The sequence below is a fragment of the Moschus berezovskii genome, chromosome 6 (genome assembly GCF_049115385.1).
Source record: "Moschus berezovskii isolate FMDL1 chromosome 6, NW_MosBer_1.0, whole genome shotgun sequence".
Classification (NCBI taxonomy): Eukaryota; Metazoa; Chordata; class Mammalia; order Artiodactyla; family Moschidae; genus Moschus; species Moschus berezovskii.
The window spans coordinates 84,509,933-84,526,874 of NC_142465.1; the positions used below are offsets into that span (position 1 = coordinate 84,509,933).

At 37.4% G+C, this 16,942-nt stretch overlaps 1 protein-coding gene across 3 annotated transcripts in view; it reads left to right on the forward strand.

Annotated features, from left to right (window-relative positions):
• LOC129536597 (protein O-mannosyl-transferase TMTC1) overlaps positions 1-16,942 on the forward strand; it is a 314,118-nt gene that overhangs the window by 145,251 nt on the left and 151,925 nt on the right. For 2 of the 3 annotated variants that reach the window (XM_055395612.2, XM_088837251.1), the window contains exon 8: positions 13,166-13,355. The exons of the other annotated variant lie outside the window; for it this stretch is intronic. In XM_055395612.2, the coding sequence (XP_055251587.2) occupies positions 13,166-13,355 (190 nt within the window). The remainder of the gene's footprint in view (positions 1-13,165; positions 13,356-16,942) is intronic. 3 annotated transcript variants of the gene reach the window in all.

Consider the following 16,942-nt stretch of genomic DNA (forward strand, 5'->3'; position numbering starts at 1 on the left):
CCTGCCTTCAATCTTTCCCAGCATCAGGGTCTTTTCCAATGAATCAGTTCTTCATATCAGGTAGCCAAAGTATTGGAGCTTCAGCTTCACCATAGGTCCTTCCAATGAACATTCAGGACTATATTTCTTATATAAACTCAATTTATATCTGTATTTAATAATAGCTTTATTGAGATATCATTTATATGCCATACAATTCATCTATCTCCAGTGTACAGTTTGGTCATTCTCAGTATACTCACAAAGTTTAGTGCAGCCATCATCACAATCAAATTTAAAGCATCTCCCCAGAAAGAAACCTCATATCCATTAGCAGCCACTTCCCATTTCAGTCTAGTCCCCCAACCCTAGGCAACCACTGATCTATTTTTATCTCTATAGAATTATCTCTGTAGAGTTACTTATTCTGGACATGAACCAGTGAAATTATATGAAATGTGATCTTTCGTGACAGACGTCTTTTACCTAGGAAAATGTGTTGAAGATTCATCATGTTATAGCATACATAGATAAGTATTTGTTTTTTATTCTACAGTAGTATGCCATTGCATGCATATATCACTTTTTATCATTCATCTGTTGATGGACACTTGGGTTGTTTCTACTTTTTGGCTGTTACATATAATGCTGCTATGAACATTCATGCACAAGTTTTTATTTGAATATAAGTTTTCATTTCCCTTACATATGTAGCTAGGAATGTAATTGCCAGGTCATATATGTTAACACTGTATTTTACTTTTTGAAGTACTGTGAGACTGTTTACCAAAACAATCTCTACCAGTAGTATAAGAGCATTCTGGTTTCTCTACATCCTCTTCAACACTTGTCTTTTGACAGTCTTTTTGTTGTTGTTGCCCTACTAGTGGTATGAAATGGCATCTTATTGTGGTTTTGATTTGCATTTCCCTAGTGAGAGTGACACAGACAACCTTTATATATGCATGTTAGCCATTTCTATATCTTCTTTGGAGAAATGTCTATTCAGATCCTTTGACCAGTTTTTAATAGGGTTATTTGTCTTTTTGTTATTGAGTTTCAATAGTCTTTATGTATTCTAAATGTGATATTTATATAGTCTAGATATATGATTTATAAGCATTTTTTACCTTTCTGTGGGTTGTTGTATCACTTTCTTGACGCACAAAAGATTTTAACTTTGAAGCACACACACACAAAAAAATGCTTTGAAGCATGAAAGATTTTAACTTTGATGAAATCCAGTTTATCCGTTTTTTGGTTGTTCCTTATGCTTTTGCTGTTATATATAAGAAGGTTTTTGCCTAACTCAAATTCTTTTTTAAATTTGCGTTGTTAAGTGTCTGATTCCCTAATTAATACATTATATAAATTTTTAGTCTTCACTGTGAGTTTGTATAGGATTATGTTTTTAATATTTTAAATTGTACTTTGATACAGTTTATGTTAGCAGCAGTTCAGAGGTCATTTAGAATTTGGCCTCGTATTTTTGACTTTTGGGTGTATCCAGCCAACAAGATAGATCCATACAGAATGGAGGAGTCATCGTTATTTACCATATGCTGCCAACAAACCCTTAATCTTTTTCCTTTTCTTTTTATCCCAGGCATTCAGATTGTTTGGGGATTGTATTAATTGTCAGGAATTCTGTGACTGATCAATGACTTTTCCAATATGTAACTGAGATTGTGTAGATCAGCTAAATGACATGACGTTGAATTGTCCATGTTTCTGCTTTTGACTTGAGAAGAAAAATATCATTATAAGTTGAAGAACAGGGAGAATATTGTATTTTGATTGCCAAACTTTCTCTTGACAAGCAAGTTTAAGAAAATTTTTGATTCCCATCCCATGTGGAATTTCTATTGTAACAAGAACTACAAGTTTTCACCAGAGGTAGAAGGAAGTGAATGGAGACAAAAGTCATGTACTAGAACAGAGACAACAAAACAGGTTAGCAATTTGAGACACCTGAGATTAAAAAATTTTGAAATTGGATTTGAATGTAGAAAGGGGCTAAAGCCCAGGATTGCAGGTGAGTTTAGAGTAGAAGTCCCAAATTAAAGATTAGACCAAGAACAAGTGTGTGTGAGGAGAGGTGGAGGGTGGGACTGAGGGCCAGAGTGATTATGTAGATCTGTGGTGTCTACTACTAGAGCCACGTGAGGCTACCGGCTAGTCTGAATTGAGATCTGCTTTAAGTATAAATCAAATATGCACAAGATTTTGAAGACAAAATCTTATAAGAATGATAAGATGCAAAACATCTCACTAATAGTTTTATATTGATTATATCCCATTAAATATATACATGTTGATATTTTGAGTATATTCTTGAAACAAAATATACTATTAAATTAATTTGGCATGTTAATTTCATCTTTTTATCATAGCTAATAAAACATTGAAAATATGTGCACTTTATTATATTTCTATTGGATAGCACTGGGCTAGAACAAGTGCTAGGGTTCTTGGTCTAGCTCTTAGAAGGATGGGTAAGCTGGCGAGTGGAGTTAGACACAGCCTACTCTGCAGCCTTCCTCTGCCTCTGATTTGGCTGTTTTCCTCTAATCTGCCAACATCTGTTTTACTCAGCTGATTCTGAGTGGTGGAGATTTTGCACTCTGCCTTTTGGTGTCAAGACTGACTTAGTGCCATCTGAAAAAGAAATCTTTTAGGGACCAAGACTATGGATGCTTATGTAGCTTCTTATAAATTATAATACCACCAAATTTATGTCCTGGTTTACAGCTGTCCTGGACTTTATGATTTTACTCCAGACAGCTTGCCAAACCTGCATGCGTCTCAAAAACACTTGTGAATCATGTTGAAACATCAGTGCTCAGGTCTGGTAACCTGAAGATTCTGCTTCTGTGGTTATGGTGGACTCACATTTGAGGAGTGATGGAGCAGGTCTCTGATCAGCTTGTTCTGTCAGAGAATTGTCATTTAGCACAGGATTTACTCATATGTTTATATGTGTCTCTTTAGAAATGTGGTGCTTTTCAATTTTGTGACTTAACACACTTTTGTAAATCTTAGATTAAAAATAAAAACAAAAACCTGAGTTAAGTAAGACTTCTGCATAGGGCTACAGCCTGAAGAAGAGATAATGTTGTTTTCACTATTAAGGTACCTGCCAGCTGCCTAGTAACAGGTTTTCTATTTTACTTGATTCAAAGGAGACAGAACATAAAACAGTATATCCTTAACTAAAGAACTATGGCCTTTCTAATATTGAAAATAGTTGTCTTTCAAATCCAGGAAACAGATAAAATTGTATTTTTCAGTGAATTTAAGGCCTCCTATCGGCATCATGTTTTTTTCATGAGATGTGATTCTGGATAAGCAGGTGAAATATATCCATTTAGGTGGGTAGATCTGTTTCTGCAACTCGGCTATACAAGAAAAAGCATGTATTATTTTGTAGGAAGACATTAAGATATGAAATAATGAGATTAAGATAGAATCATTCAAAAGCAGCTTTTTTTTCTGTCTCCATTTTTAGTTGGTAATTTCAAATAGACATGAAACCTTAGGTTTTGATAGTTACAGCCTTAGTGCACTATGCCTTACAATGTTTATAGTCCTTTAAGTCCCTAACATGGGGACTAATAATAAACTCTGAACAAGTGAAATTTTCAGTTATTTTTAAAACAAAACAACTGCGTGCTTAAATAGAGATAGGCAAAAGGCGTTGCTCTGTTCTTGCTTCAGCAACTAGCAGTGTCTCCATACATGAAATGAAACTGAAGTTATTCTGATTTTTAAAGCAATAGTTGCTGAACTAGAATGAATATCATAATCACCCTGGGAAGTATGCTAAAAATAAGACTTTCTGCTTCAGATTGCAGAAATTCTGATTGAATAGGTATAACATTGGGTGAGATAATTCTGTATTCGATCAGCACCTTTGTGGTGGTGGTGGGGTGAGGTGTTACTCTTGAAATCTTCAGGTATGAACTGTGTCCTCTGTAACTAAAGAGCTCTCTACAAGGTGGGTGTTGTCCCACCATATATTTTGTATTATGTTCTTAGGAAAATAGCTTGGAGATGAAAGAGATGATCAGAGTCACTGAGTGTAGTTTCCCCAACTGAAATGATACTGTGTAATAGTAATTCCTCTAATTTGTCTTGGACCCTGGGAATGAAGGGGAGAGAAACAAGGAAGAGGAAAGAGGAGGGAGTCAGAAGGGGAGCCTGTGGAAGTGGCAAATTCTACCTGTGGACTAGGGAGTGGGGTTGAAAATGCTGGATCACTTATTGACACTTTTCTGCTTCAAGAAAAAATATAATCCTTTAAATTTACTTATTGTGTTTCCATTATAATATTAAATCCATGAGAAGCTGATAAAAACTAGATGAATCTTCTATTTTTTGCTAACAATGGAACATAAAGGCAAAAATTGCGTTTCATACTGAATAAAATGCCAAAGCCAAGCTTTTAAATTATGGATCCTGTTTCTTGCTGTGTGGTGCTCTGACGAACATTTCCATCAATTCAGGCATCTGTTTGCTATGCTATCGAGAAGACTGCATGCTGGTTTTAAGTTTAGCAGCCCTGCTTCGACTAAAAGTTAATGGCTTGGGTTTTTTGGTATACAAACTCAGGTTCTTCCGGGTGGCACTGTCTAAGGAATAAGTCAGAATCTCAGGCAGGTGTTTCTCCATGAAATACCAGTATTTGACAATCATGTTTCTGTTCAGTTGTCTGCATTGTACGTGGGCCAGAAAACCCTGGCTAGTATGCAGGGTCTCCAGAGGGTCTCTTGCAGTGAACTGAACAATCTGCGTCTCTCTGTTTCCCTTGTTGCAAGAGAGAAGGTAATACTCACCTCATAGAGAATGAGTTGGGATCAGATAATCCTTATATTGTAAGCACTAGAAAATGCTGTACATGCTTAAAGTATGTTCAGTGTATATGGATATAGCTCATTAGTAGACCACCAGGATTCTGTGTGGAATATGGAACCTGCACCTGATGTAAGATCAGCAGTTCATGTGCAGGTTGTTTACACCTGCTGTTTACACCTGTGCTCAATGAGAAGAAAGTATGTTGGTCTGAAATAAAGATATTAAATGCTTTATAGAGAGAAACAGACTCTAGATAAGAAATGAACCCAGTATGTACTTTGCAGAAGAAATTACTTAATTTTTTACAGATAAATGAGTAAGAAATTGTTACTAACAGCCTTGGATGTTGAAATTGATGTTTTCTGCTCCTGAGGAGACTGTCTCTGTTAATAAGATAATTGTATTAATGGTGCATTAAAAAGATCAAAGAGACTTAATAACATTTCAGATTCACTTTGTATACTTTGTAATGTAACAGGAGTTCTCATTTGAACTATATTTATCTCAGTTTAATGCCAAATAAGAAAAAGTAAGCCTAGCCTAGTTTTATGATGATGCTATGTGACATGTGAGGGGAGTGAGTGCCTTTATTCAGATTCTTCTCACTCCTGGATGGTGTCCCAGGATCCAGTTTTGCACAAAGTGCTAAGGGGGCCACACGAGGGTGGAATCTTCGGTCTGTACCCTTTAGCTTATAAGCCTGGACAACTAGAAGCCTAGCAGGTATGGTTGCCTCGGGTCAAAATAAAATTATCCAGTTTAAATATTTTTAGATTTTTAGGCATTATTTTACTATCAGACTAATTTCTTAAGACCTATTTCTTTAAAGAGCTGGGTGCTGGGGAGATAACTATCAATAAGACTCAGCTCTGTCCCTGAGAATCTTGTGTTTCAGAGGGAAGTCAGGCATGTTAACAGGAAGTTACAGGAGATGTGTACGCCCCGAGGCTGCAGGCACTCACTTAGGGGACTCCAGCCTGGCCCTGGGAGGGGGCAGTGACAGGGAACACTTGTCAGGAGAAGTGACATCTTCACTGGGATCTGAAGGATCAGGAGTTAGAGTTCAGCCAACCTGCGAGGATTGATTCCAAGAGATGAGGTGACCCAATCAGGTGCTGGTCTCAGGACATGGAAACCTAAGAGTAAGGCAATTGGCCACAAAGACTGAAGTGACAGATGGGTGAAGGCAAGAGGACAGAAGAGCTGGGCAATCCTGATGGCCACACCCAGCCTCAGTTATGAGAAGCATGAATGAGGAACCCAGGAGTGGAGGGAGGAGGTGGAGCAAAGACTGCGAGAAGCAGGGCAGCCATGAAGAAGGCCTGGGGCCTAGAGAGGAGCCTACCTTGTAGCCACTTGGCTCTGTTTCCTAAGAAGTCTGCTTTTATTCTTAATTTCTGATCTTTTGATTCTTACAAGGATTGTCTAGCACTTTCTACTCTGTTGACACCAAGGAGCTAGGGGATGAGGGCCATAGACAAGCTTCTACTCCAGTCATTCAGCCAGGCTTGCCTTGTGACTTTCTGTCCCAGCCCTGTGTGCTGGGGGTCAGGTCATGCTTCTGGTCACCTCATCCTTATCTATAAATGGTTTTTATTGATTTCCTTTTCTTTTGTGTCATCTGTTTTTGTTCCACATCACCCATGATAAAATTCATCCCTGTTGCATTTGCTATCATTGCTGGATGGATTTCCATTCAATGAATATATAGCAATATAGGTATTGATTTTATTGTGGATGGACATCAGTTTGACACTGTTAATATATACACATGCACACACATCATAGAATATTACTCAGTCATAAAAAAAGAATGAAATAATGCCATTTTCCACAAGATGGATGGACCTAGAGATTATCATACTAAAGTGAAGTAAGTCAGACAGAGAAGGACAAGTATCATATGATACCACTATGTATAAAATCTAAAAAAAAAATGATGCAAATGTACTTATTTATAAAATAGAAATAGAGGCACGGACATAGCAAACAAACTTATGATTACCAAAGGGGAAAGGAAAGAAGGAATAAATTAGGAATTTGGGATTAACAGATACACTCTACTATATATACAATAGACAAACAACCAAGACCCACTGTATTGCACAGAGAATTATATATACCTGTAATAAGCCATAATGAAAGAATCTGAGAAAGAATATATATACACATAATATATGTATGTGTAAATACATATACATCAAATCAGTTTGATGTACACCTGAAATGTAAATCAACTATACTTCAATAAAATTTAAAAATAATGATAGTACTGCTGTGAATATGTTGTAAATGTCTTTTGCTTAAAATATATGTATATCACTGTTGGAATAAACTTAGGAGTAGAATTGCTGGATCATAAAGTAGGCATTTATTTTACTTTCATGAAACTGCCTGAACTTCTCTAACATGGTTTAACCAATTCACAGTAGTGTTTCAAAGTACCAGTTTTCCCACATCCCCACCAACACTCAACAGTATTTTTCATAATATTTTTCATTTTAGCAGAGGCAGTTTATCATTTTTATATTATTCATTTTAATCCTATACTCTAGGTTTACTCATGGGCTTCCTTGATGGCTCAGATGGTAAAGAATCTGCCTGCAATGCAGGAGACCTGGTTTCAATCCCTGGGTTGGGAAGATCCCTGGAGAATTGAATAGCTACCCACTTCAGTATTCTTGCCTGGAGAATTCCATGGACAGAGGAGCCTGATGGGCTACAGCCCATGGGGTCCCAAAGAGTTGGACATGACTGAACACCTAACACTTTCTAGTTTACCCATATTTTTAACTGTCCTCAGAAAGTCATATTCATTTACAATTTGAAGCCATTTTTATTTGTGGTCCTGCCTGGATTCTCTGTCTGCTATCTTTCCACATATTTAAGTTCTTAATAGATTATAGGAGGGTATTCCTTAATCCTCTGTTTTTCATTACATTTCTTAGAACTCCATTGAAATTTGGTGTCTGTATTTCATTATTTCCCAACCATGTAATGTGTACATGTCTTACTACTGATGCTGTCCATGTAGAGGACAGGGGCTAGCTCTGATTACCCTTCAGTACCTCTAAAAGTGCCCAGAGTAATTATTCAACATTTACTGAATTTGTGTGAGGGTCTCCTATTCTTTGAGAACTTAGTTCAGGAAATGGCTTTCTTTGGCTCATGCTGGAGAAGGTTATAAGCAGGAAAAGGTGCTAATGATGGTAATAAGCAGGTTTTGCCTACAAAGGCCTGTCATTTCTCTACAGTGAAACTGTGGAGACTCTTTTGAAGCATCAGTGGAATAGAGGAATTATGAGTATGAAAGTAAGGGACAGTCTGGGGAGATCACTGAAATCTGGAGGGCAGAGGCAGAATCAGAGAAAGATGTGGTACTCCATTGTGGAGGTACCGTGGTTTACACCTCAGCTATTTAGACAGTGTTAGCCAGCGCCTTAACTGTATACAGTGGACCCAATGACCTGTATATATGAAATGATGGCGGATTTCATAAATGAAAGAAAAAGGATCCTTTGAGCAGAAACATTTTATATAAAACAAGCAAGTGCTGTATGTTTCTGCTTGCAGTATATGATTTTTTCAAATGTACCTATCACAGGCATCTTACTAGAACAGGGAAATATGTTAGGCTCATGATATTTCTTTGCCAAAAGGTTTTTTCAAAGACAAAAGACAGTTTCTATTGTATTTTTTTTACTTCAGTTCAGTTTAGTTCAGTCGCTCAGTCATGTCCAACTCTTTGTAACCCCATGAACCACAGGCCTCCCTGTCCATCACCAACTCCCAGAGTCCACACAAACCCATGTCCATTGAGTCAGTGATGCCATGCAACCATCTCATCCTCTGTTGTCCCCTTCTCTTCCTGCCCTCAATCTTTCCCAGCATCAGGGTCTTTTCAAATGAGTCAGCTCTTCACATCAGGTGGCCAAAGTATTGAAGTTTCAGCTTCAACATCAGTCCCTCCAATGAACATCCAGGACTGATCTCCTTTAGGATGGACTGGTTGGATCTCTTTGCAGTCCAAGGGATCCTCAAGAGTCTTCTCCAACACCACAGTTCAAAAGCATCAATTCTTTGGTGCTCAACTTTCTTTATAGTCCAACTCTCACATCCATACATGACCATGGGAAAAACCATAGCCTTGACTAGACGGACCTTTGTTGACAAAGTAATATCTCTGCTTTTCAATATGCTGTCTAGGTTGGTCATAACTTTCCTTCCAAGGAGTAAGCGTCTTTTAATTTCATGGCTGCAGTCACCATCTGCAGTGATTTTGGAGCCCAGAAAAATAAAGTCATCCACTGTTTCCCCATCTATTTGCCATGAAATGTTGGGACCGGATGCCATGATCTTAATTTTCTGAATGTTGAGCTTTAAGCCAACGTTTTCACTCTCCTCTTTCACTTTCATCAAGAGGCTCTTTAGTTCTTCTTCACTTTCTGCCATAAGGGTGGTGTTGTCTGCATATCTGAGGTTATTAATATTTCTCCCGCCAATCTTAATTCCAGCTTGTTCTTCCTCCAGCCCAGCGTTTGTCATGAGTACTCTGCATATAAGTTAAATAAGCAGAGTGACAATGCACAGCCTTGACGTACTCCTTTTCCTATTTGGAACCAGTCTGTTGTTCCATGTCCAGTTCTAACTGTTGCTTCCTGACCTGCATACAGGTTTCTCAAGAGGCAGGTCAGGTGGAGCACTCTTTATTTTTTTATAAAAGAGAAGGTTTATATTTAAAGAGCACTAGTTTCATTAGGTGCTGTTTGGTGCCAGTTCCTCACTGACCTCACCTTCCCTTTCATAGATTTCATCCTGAAACATCTTCATTCATTCCTGGCTTATCAATGAAAATACATGACTAAATTGTTTGAACTGAATTCCCAGGTTTTTGTGCTGTATATTGCATTTTGTTGACCAGATATTCTAGTGAATTTCCTCTTGTTTGTAAAATTCATGGCAGAAAGTCAATAAATAATTCATTTTATTTTTGTCCCTGTTTTAAAAAAGAAAACCCAGCAGGACAAAGATACTCAACAGATTGTTTTATTTCTGAAATTTTAGCAGAAATAAACAAGATGATTAGCTTGAAATGTAATTCATAGTCAATGAGTTAAAAAGAAATACATCAGTTGCTGACTATAGCTAGCACAACTAGCCTCCTAAAATGTAATTAGCTTTTGGCATGATTCCAAGTGATTTCTTTATACCTAAATTTGCAAAAAGTTTCCAATGCTGTTTCAGAATTTCAAATACTATTTAAGGAGTCTCCTTGCAACATTGATTTGAATTCATATGCACAAAAGGTAGGTGGATGCCTCAGAGTTTCTGGAGATAATGCTTGTGTATTAAAAAGGGTAATCCCATTCCTGTGTATATATCACAAAAAAAACAAAAACAGTAAGTTGAAAAGATACATGAACCCCAATGTTCATAGAAATATTATTTCCATAGCCAAAATATGGATGCTACCTAAGTGTTCATCAAAAGGTGAATAGATAAAAATAAAAAAGCTGTGGTATATCATACAGAGCTTCCCAGGTGGCACTAGTGGTAAAGAACCCACCTGCCAATGCAGGAGACATGAGAGACTCAGATTTATCTCTGGGTCAGGAAGATCCCCTGGAAGAGAGCACGGCTGCCCACTCCAGTGTTCTTGCTTGGAGAACCCCAAGGACAGAGGAGCCTGGTAAGCTATGGTCCATAGGGTTGCAAAGAGTTGGACATGACTGAAATGACTTAGCACACACACACTCATGCATCTACCTACAATGTAATATTACTCAGTCGTAAAAAAGAACAAAATTGCCATTCACAACAGATTAGATGGGCCTGGAGGTACTATGCTTAGTGAAATGTCAGACAAAGGAAAACAAATACTGAATGTCATCACTTATATGTGAAACCTAATAAACAACATAAAACAACGAGTACAATGAAACAGACTCACAAACGTAGTGAGCAAACTAATGGTTGCCAACAGAGAGACGGAAGGGGAGGGGCAATTTAAGGGTAGAAAATTAGGTACAAACTATTGTCACCCTGCTTATTTAACTTATATGCAGAGTACATCATGAGGAACGCTGGGCTGGAAGAAGCACAAGCTGGAATCAAAATTGCTGGGAGAAATATCAATAATCTCAGATATGCTGATGACACCACCCTTATGGCAGAAAGTGAAGAGGAACTCAAAAGCCTCTTGATGAAAGTGAAAGAGGAGAGTGAAAAGGTTGGCTTGAAGCTCAACATTCAGAAAAAAAGATCATGGCATCTGGTCCCATCACTTCATGGGAAATAGATGGAAAAACAGTGGAAACAGTGTCAGACTTTATTTTTGTGGGCTCCAAAATCACGGCAGATGCTGATTGCAGCCATGAAATTAAAAGACGCTTACTCCTTGGAAGGAAAGTTATGACCAACCTTGATAATATATTAAAAAACAGAGACATTACTTTGCCAACAAAGGTGCGTCTAGTTAAGGCTATGGTTTTTCCCGTGGTCATGTATGGATGTGAGAGTTGGACTGTGAAGAAAGCTGATCACCGAAGAATTGATGCTTTTGAACTGTGGTGTTGGAGAAGACTCTTGAGAGTACCTTGGACTGCAAGGAGATCCAACCAGTCCATTCTAAAGGAGATCAACCCTGGGTGTTCATTGGAAGGACTGATGCTAAAGCTGAAACTCCAATACTTTGGCCACCTCATGTGACGAGTTGACTCACTGGAAAAGACTCTGATGCTAGGAATGGTTGGGGGCGGGAGGAGAAGGGGACAACAGAGAATGAGATGGCTGGATGGCATCACTGACTCTGTGGACATGAGTTTGAGTGAACTCCGAGAGTTGGTGATGGACAGGGAGGACTAGCGTGCTATGATTCATGGGGTTGTGGAGAGTCGGACACGACTGAGCGACTGAACTGAACTGAATCCTCTAAATGCATTTGGGCTGTGTCTACTGGCTGGCAGTTATCACAGTTCGGATTCTGTCCTCCAGCAGACTGGGAACTAGGTCCCATGCTCCTGGTGATGACATTTTAAAGGAACAACTCCCTGGGTCCTTGAGAATGACTTCTGAGTTCTAGGAGATACATATTCCCAGTCGTAAATGCTTTGTAGTAAATGCTCTAGGAGATGGAGGTTGGGGGCCTTTTGTAATGATTTGGCCAGAAAAGAAGTAAATTCTCCAGGCAATGATGATCTGTCTTTCTCAGGCAGGCATTTTAATGGAGGGGCTGGGGTCATCCTAGGGCCATGGCCTTCTGCTGCTAGAAGCCATACTAGGGTTCAGTCATCCCTTAGTGCAGAGATGTGGATGGAGTTTGCTGTATGCTGGAGTTCTGCAGTTCTCAAGGGTCTTGAACACTACTTAATGATTTGTATAGGCCTGGAGGATCCCATGGATGGAGAGGCCTGGTGGGCTGCAGTCCATGGCATAGCAAAGAGTCGGACATGACTGAGTGACTTCACTTTCCTTTTTCACTTTCATGCAATGCAGAAGGAAATGGCAACCCACTCCAGTGTTCTTGACTGGAGCATCCCAGGGACAGCAGAACCTGGTGGGCTGCTGTCTATGGGGTCGCACAGAGTCAGACATGACTGAAGCAACTTAGCAGCAGCAGCAGCAGCAGACTGAACAAACTTAAATTCCATTTCCTCTGTGCAGAAAGGAAGGGGGTCAGTTAGGATGCCTTCTGCTTTACCTAACTGCCTAGACACAGCCAGGAAACAGGAATAATATCTCCACATTCATTATTTTCCTTCCTGAGGTCCACCTAGCTATTCTTATTATCAGGGACAACTGTATGTCCCTCCTCTTGAAGGTTAGCCCCTTGATTTGTGAGAGACTTTAGCTCCCTACCACAGATATTTTGATATGGTTCAAAATGGATCACTCTATTTTAAATGGTTAATATTTGCATATCTAGTGCAGGATTTGAGGCATTATTAAAAAGAGACAATTCAAATGTCTCTTCCCCAGGGAATTGTACCCAACGAAGCAGCATTTTTTGTCATATACTTCCATCAAAATTTTTTTATACCATTTATCTCAGTTGTTATGTATGTATTTATATGATAATTTTAAAAAATAGGTCATGGAAGCTCTGTCTTCTTCATCATTGAAAGGCCAGCACCTACCATAGTGACTAACAGTCGTTAGATATATTCCAGAATGGTCAACTTCATGACTAAAGGAATGAATGGCCTTCCATCTTACCTTGTCTTTATAACATGTTTAGCATAGAAAGGCTATTCAGTAGAAACATGGTGAATGAATGTTTTCAGAATGTCATGGATCTCGAGTTGTGTTTTAGTGATTATTCTTCTCTTTGTAGATTCCTTACTTATTCCTACCTCTTGGCCTTCAACGTGTGGCTTCTGCTTGCACCTGTTACCCTGTGCTATGACTGGCAGGTGGGCAGTATTCCTCTGGTAGAGACGATATGGGACGTACGGAATGGAGCTACCATCCTTCTGGCAGTTGTGATGGCCTTACTGAGTCTTCATTGTTTAGCAGCCTTCAAGGTAATTTTCTTAACATTCAAATGAACACTGCATTGGAAGAGAGATACTCTATACTCAGTAATGATTTTTTTCCCCCAAGAGAATGTGGGTCTAAATTGAATTTATCCTTCTGTCTAAAAAAAAACTTTATATTTAAAAATTTTCCAGAAAAGTAATATATATTTTGAAGACTTTAATGGGGTTAGGAGACCAAGGCTATCTTAATTACATATTTTGTTGTTTCCACCAACTATGTAGAAAGTGGCTCTGAAATTTAATGTTCACAAATGAGAAATTTTTTTTCCTGGAGTGGTTGACTATTTTTTGGTGCAATTGTTTGATTTCATGTAATGATAAGTGAGATACTGATAACATAGTTGTAAGTGCTTAAAATATGGTTAAGACTCTACTTACATTAATGAATGCCTGCCTGAGTTGGTTGGGTGATTCTCAGTTCAAAAAATACTACTACAAAGCTTTATCAATAGTTTTATTATTGGAAACTTGGGAAAATATTGGAATATGGAAAAATTATTAGCTGTAACATTTAAAAATGATCAAAGATAGAAAAGAACTCGAAAATATTTACTTATTATAAATGGCTACAGCCTTGGGCAAGATGCTTCTTGTCTGAAGATGTTCCCATGCCCCCAGAGCAGATGTTAAAATTCCACAGGTTTACTGGCTGAAGGTGACTGATTTGGTTGGGAAAATTGCAGAGCAGCTACAAATTGAAGGGGGAGATTTTGGACGCAAGAGAGCTATAGAAGGGCTGAGATGATTCACTCTCCACACGTTCATGCTGCTGAGTCACTTCAGTCGTGTCCGACTCTGTGCGACCCCTTAGACGGCAGCCCACCAGGCTCCCCCGTCCCTGGGATTCTCCAGGCAAGAACACTGGAGTGGGTTGCCATTTCCTCCTCCAATGCTCCACACATTCATGGATGACTGCAAAAACAATTAGTGCACGTAGGATGCCCTAGAAAGCACAAGCAAAATTGAAAGCCTGGGGAGGCTTACTTATTTGCTGCAAATTTGAATGAATTTTTTTAACTCATATACAGGTTGGGTGGCAGAGGGTAGAAATTTCACTGGCTTGAGTTGTCTTATGTTTGATCTCTGTTGAAATCATTGGCTGATCTCAAAGATATGCTGGCACAAAAGATATTTCCCCAGAGATTCAGGCAAAAGAAAGAAAGAAACTCAATGAGCAAAAATTTCAGCTGTCTACATATTTTTCAATTTGTGTCCAGGAAAGTTTATCACATATTAAAACAGGAAACCATCAGATTTCAGAAGAGCAGAATAGAATAGAGTTCATGGACAGAGGAGCCTGGCAGGCTATAATCCATGGGTTTACAGAGTCGGACACTACTAAGCGACTGAGCACACAGCAAAAACAGCATAGTGTATGGCATACTATATATGGTTTTTAAACAGATTACTGGACATGTAAAGAAATAGGATAGTATGACCCAAAGTCAGGAAAAAAACAGTCAGTAGAAAATGGAATAGAATTCAGATTCCAAAGTGGAAATGTAAGTACACTCATACAAGCTTAATTGATTTTTGACAGTTACTAAGGTAATTCAATGCGGAAAGGATAGTCTTTTAAATAGACGATCCTGAAATAACAAATTAATCCTTACCTCATACTATACATTTAGAAAGTATTTTTAAGTGAATCATAGTCCTAAACAAAAAAGTTAAGGAGAACCAAAGATTCTAAAAGGAAATAGAAGATCTTTGTGAATTTGGGTTCAACAAACATTTTTATAATACATAAAGTGTAAATTATTTTTAAAAAGTTGGTAAATTAGACATCATTAGGGTTAAAAGCTTTATTCCTCAAATGATAATGTTTATTAAATCAAATGGCAAGCTACAAAGTGGGAGAAAATGTTTGCTGGGATATTAAAGGGTTGTGAAAATTCAATAATAAGGAAAACAGCTCATTTAAAATGTTCAAGAGATACAAATGGATACCTCACAAGAAAAGATATACAAAGGTTAATAAGCACATGAAAAAATGCTTGGCATCATTAGTCATTAGGTAAATTCAAATTAAAACCACAAAGATAACTACTCTACATCCTCTAGAATAACTATAATTAAAAAAATTCACAATACCAAGTGTTGGCCAAGAATGGGGAGCAACTGGAGGCCTCAGGTATTACTGATGAAAATGAAAAATTGTTCAGTCACTTTGGGAATATTCAGCAGTTTGTTATTAATAAAAAGTTAAACATAAAAACAGACAGTTCTACTCAGTATCTACTAAATGGAGATGGAAACTTCTGTCTATACAAAAGTCTTACAAGTAAGTATTCATAGAAGCTTTATTTGTACTAACTGAAAAATAAAAATAATCTAGTGACTTTACTGTGTAAATGTATAAACTTAATGCAGTAAGTTATTGAAAAATTTTAAAGGAACAAATAATGCATGATGCATAAATCAACATAAATGAACCTCAAATACTAAGTGAAAGGAACCTGGCATATAAGATCACATACTGTTTAATTCCATTCATATGAAATGTCTGTCATTATAATTTTACCTTTCCCAGAGTTTTGTATGTCTAGAAAAGGTAGAATTATAATGACAAAAAACTTTTGTTTGGGGATTAACCATAACTTTTGAAGGAACTTTTTGGGGTGTTGAATGCTTTCTAAAATTTGACTGTTGTGGTTGTTGAACTACATACATTTACCAAAACTCACCAGAATATGCATATAAAATGGGTGGATTCTATTGTATGTGAATTGTATCAATAAAGCTATGCTAAAAAAATACTAAAATGTTGCAAATAAATTAAAGATTGAAATGAATACATAACTGAAATATAAAATATACTATGTGATCCTAAAAGTGTGATGAAAAAGTCTTTGTTTTTTTATTTGAGGTGAAAGTTGCATGACATATAATTAACCATTCTAAAGTATACAGTATTGTGGTATTTAGTGTGTTCACAGTGTTAACTACTTCACTGCTCTATTTCAGAGCTCTTTCATAACTTCATTAAAAACACCCATGCATATTAAATAATAACTCCCAACTCTCCCTACCCCATCCCCTGGTAACCTCTAATCTGCTTTCTGTCTCTATGGATTTGCATATTCTGGATATGAAATAAATTATACAATAACTGCAAAAATATAATATGTAACCATTTATGTCTGACTTCTTTCACTTTGGATAGTACTTTTGAAATTCATGCTAGTTATAGTATGTATCAATATTCTGTTCCTTTTGTGGCTGAATAATACTGGATTTTGTATTATTTTATTTAAAGCATGGCGGGCATGAAGTATCTCCAGTAGTTTTGATTTGCATTTCCTTAATGATCAGTGATGAAAATCTTTTCATTTGCTTATTGGCCATCTGTGTATCTTTCTTTGGAGAAGTATTAAGTCCTTTGGTCTTTTTTTTTTTTTTTTTCTTTAAATTGGATTGTCTTTTTGATGTTGAGTTATAAGAATTCAGAATTTTAAATTCCCAACAGATAGATGATGTGGAAATATTTTCTCCCATTCTTTAGGTTGTCATTTCACATTGTTAATAATGTCCTTTAATGCACAAATTTTTTTTAATTTAATGAAGTCTGA